This window comes from Aegilops tauschii, chromosome 3, assembly GCF_002575655.3.
Source record: "Aegilops tauschii subsp. strangulata cultivar AL8/78 chromosome 3, Aet v6.0, whole genome shotgun sequence".
NCBI classification, from domain to species: Eukaryota; Viridiplantae; Streptophyta; class Magnoliopsida; order Poales; family Poaceae; genus Aegilops; species Aegilops tauschii.
The window spans coordinates 552,778,883-552,786,989 of record NC_053037.3 but is presented as its reverse complement, the minus strand read 5'-3'; the positions used below and the strand labels follow the sequence as shown (position 1 = coordinate 552,786,989).

The 8,107-nt window shown below is 48.4% G+C and overlaps 1 protein-coding gene across 2 annotated transcripts; it reads left to right on the top strand.

Annotated features, from left to right (window-relative positions):
- The first annotated feature begins 535 nt into the window (after positions 1-535).
- LOC109747201 (uncharacterized) lies at positions 536-7,416 on the top strand. Of its 2 annotated transcripts, XM_020306303.4 has the most exons (10): positions 564-893; positions 1,046-1,117; positions 1,458-1,528; positions 1,655-2,500; positions 2,606-2,699; positions 2,795-3,622; positions 3,721-5,541; positions 5,635-5,917; positions 6,272-6,423; positions 6,789-7,416. In XM_020306303.4, exons 1-10 carry the CDS (start codon positions 851-853, stop codon positions 7,106-7,108), a joined length of 4,530 nt encoding a protein of 1,509 aa, XP_020161892.1. In that variant the 5' UTR covers positions 564-850; the 3' UTR covers positions 7,109-7,416. The 2 variants fall into 2 exon arrangements, with proteins under 2 accessions (XP_020161883.1, XP_020161892.1); XM_020306294.4 differs by having other exon boundaries at positions 536-893; positions 3,721-5,917.
- Positions 7,417-8,107: the final 691 nt, after the last annotated feature.

Sequence of the window (8,107 nt, the reverse complement as noted above, 5' to 3'; positions counted from 1 at the left end):
CTCTCTAAGAAATGGAAATCACAAGGTACTCGGACCCGCGGGAAAAAAATGGTGTCAAGGAAGGTAGAGAAAAGAGAACGTGCCGCTAAGGTCAGAAATGGGCCGTGGCGGATCCGCAACCGAGTTGTTTTAGGGTTTGCACGAGGCTTTCGATGACGCCGCGCGTGGGCAATCCACCGTCCGTTTGGTGAGAGTCGAGCATCGGACGGCCGGAGACAATCATGGCGACATGGATATCCTCTCGCGCAAGTTTTCACTCTGAAAATTTTAGAGTCGTATTTCGGTACAGAGGTAGTAGAAAAGAAGCCAACACTGAAGCAACAACGCAAACAACTGAAAGACGGGGAGATCACTTTTCTCCGGAAACCAGATCCAAAAGCCTCAGAATCGAATATACAAGATCGACGTTTAGGATCAAGCCCTAACAACCTCCCTGCTTAACAACGATCCAATTAAGAAAGAAATAAAGCAGGGAAAAAGGCTTCGCTAAAGTACAATTTTATGATTTTATCCCATCTCCATCCGCCCCTCTCATCAGCGTCCCTCCCTCGTCATCCCCCATCGCCTCGCCTCCAAACCCGCCTCCCCCGTCTCCTCCCAGAAACACACAGTTCCCATCCCCGTTCCCAAGTCCCAACCCAACCCGCGCCCCCCTGCCTGCACGCACGCGGCCTCCGGCGACCACGCGCCTCCCTCCCCCGCAAAACCCTAGCCGCCCCTCCCCCTCCCCCTCCCGCCCCTCCGCCGGCGCCGCCGGCTCGCCCCGGATCGCGCGGTGCCCAGCCGCCGCCGCCGCCGCCGCCAGCCCGAAACCCTAGCTCACTCCCTCCCTCGCGCGCTCGGATCCGCCATGGCCGAGAGGAAGCTGGATCGATTCGCGGCGCTCGGGAAAGGTGAGCCCCTCCCGATCCGCCGCCCTCCCTGGCCTGCGGGCGGGGAGATCCGATCTGCCCCGCCCGCCCGTCGGTTGGCCTGGTTAGCGTATGGGTAGATCTGTGTGGCTGGCTGGTGCGCGCCCCCGATTTGATGTGTGCTTGTTTCGCAGATGCCCTCTCGCTCGGGATCGAGGAGGATAGGTCCACCGCCGCCGCCATGGGTTTCGTCGACGATCCCAAAGGTCCGTACCCTTGTTTCTCCCGGAACCACATCAGTGCTGCTTCGGTTCTGTTTTGGTTGTTTGCTTTGTTTTGGTATTAGCTGTTGAGGGATTACCATGGCACGTAGGCTGTCTTTTGCTCTACTGTATGTAGGATTTGGTTTATGGGAAATGGAATGGTTGCTGATGGTGTGTTTGCGTGTGTGCACGTGTGGACCCGTGTGTTCGTGCGTGCTACTGTGTGCTTTCTTGCCTTTGGGGTGGCAGTCTGAGTGCGTGTGTGAGCTGTTTTTGTGAACGTGTTTGATGGATAGCATGGTTTTACTGAGTCGTTGACCCTGAAAATCTATTGCTCTTGCAGATCAGCAGCACCTGGAGAACAGCATTCCTCTGTCCCCTCAGTGGCTTTATGCCAAACCAAGCGATGCCAAGGTTTGTCACTGGTGTCCTATTTCTGTATCCATTCAGTCGTGTGTGGGTGTAATCAGGAGTTTTAAGTCTTTGATATTTGGGTGCTGGTACAAGCCTGTATTAACTGTGCAGAACACCTGTTTGCAGATTTCAGCTGCTCATGGGTCCTTGCTTGAACCTTCTGAGAAAGATGTGAGGATGCTTGAAGGCTCTGGGGCCAAGAAAGAGCGCCGTCGGAATGCATTTGATGCTGGTTGGCTTGATGAGGAGAGGGAGACGAGCTTACTTGGGAGGAGGGATCACAAGAAGGAAGTGGACCGGGAAGTGGAGAACCGCAAAAACGATCGCCGATCTGACAATGTTTCTGCAAGGGACAACAACGATTCACGGGCAGCTCCTACATCTGGAAGGTGGGATGATGGCTCCACCCGAAATTCAGGGAATGAAGGTAGGCGTGATGGAAAATGGTCATTAAGATGGGGACCTGACGACAAGGAGAAGGACTCCAAACCAGAAAAGAAGATGGATGCAGAAAAGGATGAACCTCATGGTGAGAAACAAACACTTCCTGTAAGGCTGCTGCCTGAGTCAGACTCCCGTGATAAATGGAGACCTCGTCACCGGCAGGAGACTCAGACCAGTGGTACAGCGACATACCGTGCTGCTCCAGGATTTGGTTTGGAGAAAGGACGTGTGAAGGAATCAAATGTTGGTTTTGCCCCTGGAAGAGGCAGGGCAAACCCCAACTCAGTTCCATCCTTCAGCCGTCCATCATCTGCTGGGCCAATTGGTGCTCCACCTGTGTATGGGAGGCGTGCGGCAACTGCTGGTGCTTTTCGCTACCCAAGGGGTAAACTTCTTGACATATACAGGCAACAAAAGGCTGTGCAGTCATTTGAAGATGGCCGACGGATGCTGGAAGAAGTTCCTCCCATAACACTCTCTACTTCTGTTAAGCCACTAGCCTTTGTCACCCCTGATAACAATGAAGAGGTAACACTTTAGCAATGCCCTTCAGGGTTTCTTTTAAAGTGGCTGTTCACCTGTTAATTTTTATCACTACTACCCAGTTTATTTATCCGTTTGTGTGCTATACAGGCTGTTTTGGAAGATATTAGGAAAGGCAGGGTCACCAGCAGTGAAGCGACGAATACAACTGCACTCCAAAAGGAGAGAAACAAAGATCTTGAAGGTATGCACATCATGGGATGCATATATTACCGTCTGCCATATGATTCTTCTGTTTCTTTGCGTAAATCTGATATAACAATTATTATTCCAATCCAGCTTTTGGTATTGATGCCAACAAGGATAAAAGCGCTGAAGCATTTAGCGGGTTAAGTCATGAAGGATCTGCTGCCTTAATATCAGAGAAGGATGCCTTTTACAATGAAGGGATGTTTGCAGGTGGTATTACAGGCCCACCAAAGAAGCCTACCGAGGAAAATGCTCCCAGTCACCCACATGGACTTTCTGGCATCAGGGAAGACACAAAGTTTAATGAGGTCAAGCCAAGTGCTGATATCGATCCTAGCACTAAGTTACCTGATGATTCAAATGCTCAGTTCAATGTAAATGTTGACTATCCTACTGGCCAGGCAAGTTACACTGAAACAAAAGCTGGTGGCCAGGATAGTTACCCAGAGGAGTTGACCCTATACTATCTGGATCCCCAAGGAGGTGTGCAGGGTCCATTTATGGGTACTGATATAGTCTCCTGGTATGAAGATGGGTATTTTGGATTGGAGCTACCTGTGCGTCTAGCTCAGGCTCCAGATGATGCTCCTTTTCGCCCACTTTCTGACCTCATGCCGTACCTTGGACATAAGCCCCAATCTCTCCCACCTGTATCCCGTGGTGGAAGTGCTGAATCTCCGGATTCTGTACATAACAATTTTGAAGATGCGCTTCCTACTTCTGGTTCTTTTGGGAAGAATGATCAAACATCTAAGGCAGACTCTGGAAATTATGCAGCTAATCCTACAAGAGGTGACCAGGAAGCACCGGTACAATCACGTACTGGTTGGTTCCCCTCAGTTGAAGCACAAAAGACTGAAGCAAACCCAGATATTCGTCAGCAGCGCATTCCTGAAACTGTGAGTCAGGATGCTGAAGGTTAGTTTCCTTCCTTTCCAGTTATATAGTGTTTTTCTTCACATTCTCTTGCTCTATCCATGTCTGAATGCTCACATTCTTTTCTGTACTTGCTACAGAAGTGTTGTACACTGGGAGGCCTACCAGTGGCATGGGTCAATCTCGACCAGATTTTGATAATGACCGTGCAGATTTCCAATTGACATCACTGGATTCCCGTTCTGGGGTGGGGGAAGCTAATTTGCCCAAGCAGGATGCCCCTAGAGAGAATGAACTCAGCCCTCTTGGTTTGCTTTGGTCTGAGCTGGAAGGGATGCATCCAAAGCAGCCTCTCTCATCAAATGTGCTTGGTGTAAATGAGCGGAGAAATCCCAAACCGTCAGCTCCCAAGGACATTCCACCAGCAAATATCAGGCATGGGCCGCTTAGCCGGATGAATGAAGCCCCTGTTGTGCGTGATGAGTGGCCTGCTAACCTTGGACGGCTGGACAGCATAAATGATGCAAACATGTCAGGGCTAATTTCCCAGGTTGAACCTGAGCTAGGTCATCTGAATTATGAGGAGCAAATGCTACTTACACAGATTCGAAGGGAGCAACTGCAGCAGGAACAAATGATGGGTCGTAACAATCTGGAATTTCCTGGACAATTTGCAGGGCAGGTGTTTGATTCATTGCACCAACACAGACAGTCCATCAATCCACCGGCTCCTGAGGTGGAGCACCTTTTGAGAGTCCAGTTTGAACTTGAACACCAGCAGCGACGCCAACAGCTTCAGCAGGAGCAGCACCGCCAGCAGCTTCAGCAAGAGCAGCACCAGAGGCAGCTTCAGCAGGAGCAACACCAAAGGCAGCTGCAGCAGCGCCAAGCCCAGCTGCTGCAACAGCAACAGCAGCAACAACAGCAGCTGATTCTTGAACAAATGTTGCAGCAGCAGTTGCAGAGTTCAAACTTCGGACAAGCTAACATGGTCGATCAAGTGTTACTCCGGGAACAGTTATTGAATGACTTGCATCATCAACCCCATCATTTTCAAAGGCAGCATGATGCAGCTATTGAACAACTCATTCAAGCAAAATTTGGGCATGGCCATCATAGGGAGCAACACAATGATATGTTAGATGTTCTCTCACGTTCAAACCAGAGGCAGGCGCTTCCTTTGGAGCAGCAAATTCTTTTAGGGCTGCACCATGATCAGCTCCAAACACAACAATTGGCCAATGCTATACGGCAACATGCGGGCAGGGAGGAAGAACGGCATTTAAGTGGGGGCTGGCCAATGGATGATCCTAGCCAGTTTATCCGCACAGGAACTAGTCCAAATCAAAGCCACGCTTCCAGACTTGGTCAATTCGATCTTCTGCAGTCCCTTCAGAGGTCGTCATCTGTGGAGCATCATGACCATCTCGACCGAAGCTTATCTATGCATGAACGATTGCATAGGGGAGGTCAAGGTATTCACTCCCTTGATCGGTCTGGCTCTTTGCCTGGTGGTGCTCCTTTACCAAATCCTGATGTTGTAAATGCCCTAGCACGTCATCATGGCCTCGGTCAGATGGAAACACATGGTGATCTATATTCTGCAGGCCAGATGCCTATGCATGCCTCAGGGGTTCATCCCCAACAACACAGGCTGCAGGAGCAGCTGTCAGGTTCTCACATGGGAAGGCTGGAAAGGAACTGGTCAGATGCCAATGGGCAACTGCAAAATAGCCTGATGGAAGCTTCTCGCATCAACCAGTTGCAAATTGAAGCAGAGAAGCAGAGGAGGAATGTGGAAATGAACCTTCCCATTGACAACCCACATGCATGGGCATCCCTTATGAACAATGAGAGGAACCCAGAAGCTGAATTGAGTGATATGATTCATCAAAAACTGGTTCTTCAAGCACAGCAATCTCGTGGTTTCCCTGATGTTCCGGCGACGGCATCATTTGGACGTAAAGACACTTCTTCACTCTTTGCACAGCCTGCTGCAGATAACCCTTTAAGATCATCTGTTGACAGGTTGTCTTTTGATGATCCACTTGCAGAAAGGTCACATTTCTCAAAAATGGGGCACTTGGGACAGGATGGACCAACTACTATAGATATTTTACCGAACAATATTGAGATGAACCGGAAACTCGGCCTCAGATCAAGCTCTGCGACAATGCTTGATATGCAAAGGGGAGAATTCCCAGATGTGATGGGTGGCAGTGCATCAACTAATCAATTGGTTGGGAATGCCAGTGATGTAGCCAGGAGGAAAAGGCAGGGTTCTAGTGCAAACTTGGCAGTGGAGGACACTGATTTTTCTGAAGCGGTCAGCAACTGGTACTTTTCTTAACTTTGCATCCGCACTCCTATTTTCATTATCCTTTTGAAGCCTCAGATGGAACTTTAATTACCGATATAAAGTGTGTTTCTACAAATATACAGTATCATACTTTTTTTGCGCACTCATCCAAGTTCTGATATCTCCATTGCTTATAGACAAAGATTTGTGATTCTTCAGTATTCTGTTAATATATACATGCCATGTTCTTTGTTTATCTTCACTTTTCCAGAGGCCATTCGGTATTTTACTTGTCCAAATTGTTATTGTCAGTTTACACATAGTGGTGCATGTGAACACACAGTTGGTTCTCTAGTATAAGGCTCAATCAAGTTTTTTTTTTCAATATGCAGGGTTGATACTGGCATCCCAAAGGGAAGCTCCCATTCCCTGCTAAAGCGCACAGCAAACCCACACGCTACTACCTCTCAGGCAGCGTCAACGGATCTGTCTTCAGCCATTAGGTCCAAGAAAGCAGGCCATGCTTCTTCTGCATCTTCTGATGGTATGCCATGTTCAACCTAACTGTGTGGTTTTCTTCTCTTGCGGAACCTATCTGTGTTTTTTTCAGTAAAACTCTTATATGCACTGTCATATTAATGTTAAGTCCAATAATACACACACACACACACACACACACCCACCCCCCCACACACACACACACAGCTAGTAGAATCAACTGAAGACCACTCCGCTTTCGATGGATAGTAAAAAAGAAGGATATAGGCCAGTTTCAGCCACCTGAACCTTCATTTATATATAGCTTCAAATGTTCTGCTTACTGCTCTGACTTGAGGATTCTACAATAGGGTATAGGATTTGTACCATTTTATGGTTTCCGACCTCTGATATCGTAATCTTGTTGTGCAGAGCATAAGATGGAACCGGGAGTCACCTCAGCAGCCCATGCCGTTGAAGCCACTGCTTCAGCCAACAAAGAGGCAGGGTCGTTCGGCATCCCACCGAGCAGCAATCAGGACGCCTCTGGTCCTTCGTTCAGTGAAATGCTTAAGAGCACAAAGAAGCCCCCCTTGCAGTATGACGCCTCTGAATCCGCAGACGGCGGCCCTGGCGGCAAGGGCACGAAGAAGAAAGCAAAGAAAGGAAAGCAGATCGACCCTTCGCTTCTGGGCTTCAAGGTCCACAGCAACCGCATCTTGATGGGCGAGATCCACCGCCCCGACGACTAACATGCTTGGGTCATGCCATTTTGTGTACATGCTCACCTCTGTAGACTCTGCACATGTTTTTTTGGTAACATTCCTTCCTGTGGAGGCCATGGCCCCCCTTTTGTTCTTTCCCATTAGCCTTAGGATACCCCAGATCAGCCAGAATGTCAAGTTGAAATTAGGAGGGAGGGCTTTTTTTGGTGTGTGTACCTGCGCCCTCGAGTTTATACAGGATACATGAATCTGTACAGGACACCGGAATCATGGGCATTTATGTCAGTGATCTCCTTGTACAGTGCAAGGAAGTATCATCTTAATTTCTCAGGCCATCATTTGTTTCCCCTCCCTGATTGAACAAGCTTGCTTCATTATAATGCTTTCTCGGTTACAGTCTTCAGAAATAGCAGCCCGAAACGTGGCATTTGGCATGTGAGTCAGTACTGGTTTCTCGAGCTGTAGGATTGATTTCCAGGATGTAAAAACCTAAACACAGTAATTAGATTAGACTGCTTAAAACAGATGATTATGAAGCCAGAAATGGAATCCTAAACGAACTCTTGTTTTTACTAAGTATTTCATTTCAGTAATGACATTTGTCTTGTTTGTGCATGGGAGTGCAAAAGGGGATCTGAGTTGATTGTAAAATCTCTTTGTTTTTTTCTCTGAAACTCAAATGCACGCTCATTCCTTTTAATCAAAATGAATGACTAGTGTCGTGGAAGAAATTAATCCACTGTTCTATTTATTCTCCTACTTTCTTGTGAAAATCAAAGAGGGCCTGAAAAACTGACAGTTTAGCTCTCCACAAACCCCATCATGGCATCCATCGTTTTCCCCAGGTGATTTGGATGCATATGCTCAGCAGGGAGTCGTGTCATGCATGCAGATCGAGCACATGCGTGCAAGCCAGGACAGGATTGGTATCGCGCTGTTCCCACATGGCCTACATTGGAAACTAGCAACTCGCTCAACCGAAGCGCAGAAACGGCATAGTCTATCCTACCTACCCATCCCGTCTCA

Excerpts from the sequence above, each read along its gene's own strand:
- LOC109747201 (XM_020306294.4), top strand. The coding sequence starts at position 851 with ATGGCCGAGAGGAAGCTGGATCGATTCGCGGCGCTCGGGAAAG. Across the intron at positions 1,118-1,457 it reads TTTCGTCGACGATCCCAAAG|ATCAGCAGCACCTGGAGAAC; the intron begins GTCCGTACCCTT and ends TTGCTCTTGCAG. Across the intron at positions 5,918-6,271 it reads TCTGAAGCGGTCAGCAACTG|GGTTGATACTGGCATCCCAA; the intron begins GTACTTTTCTTA and ends TTCAATATGCAG.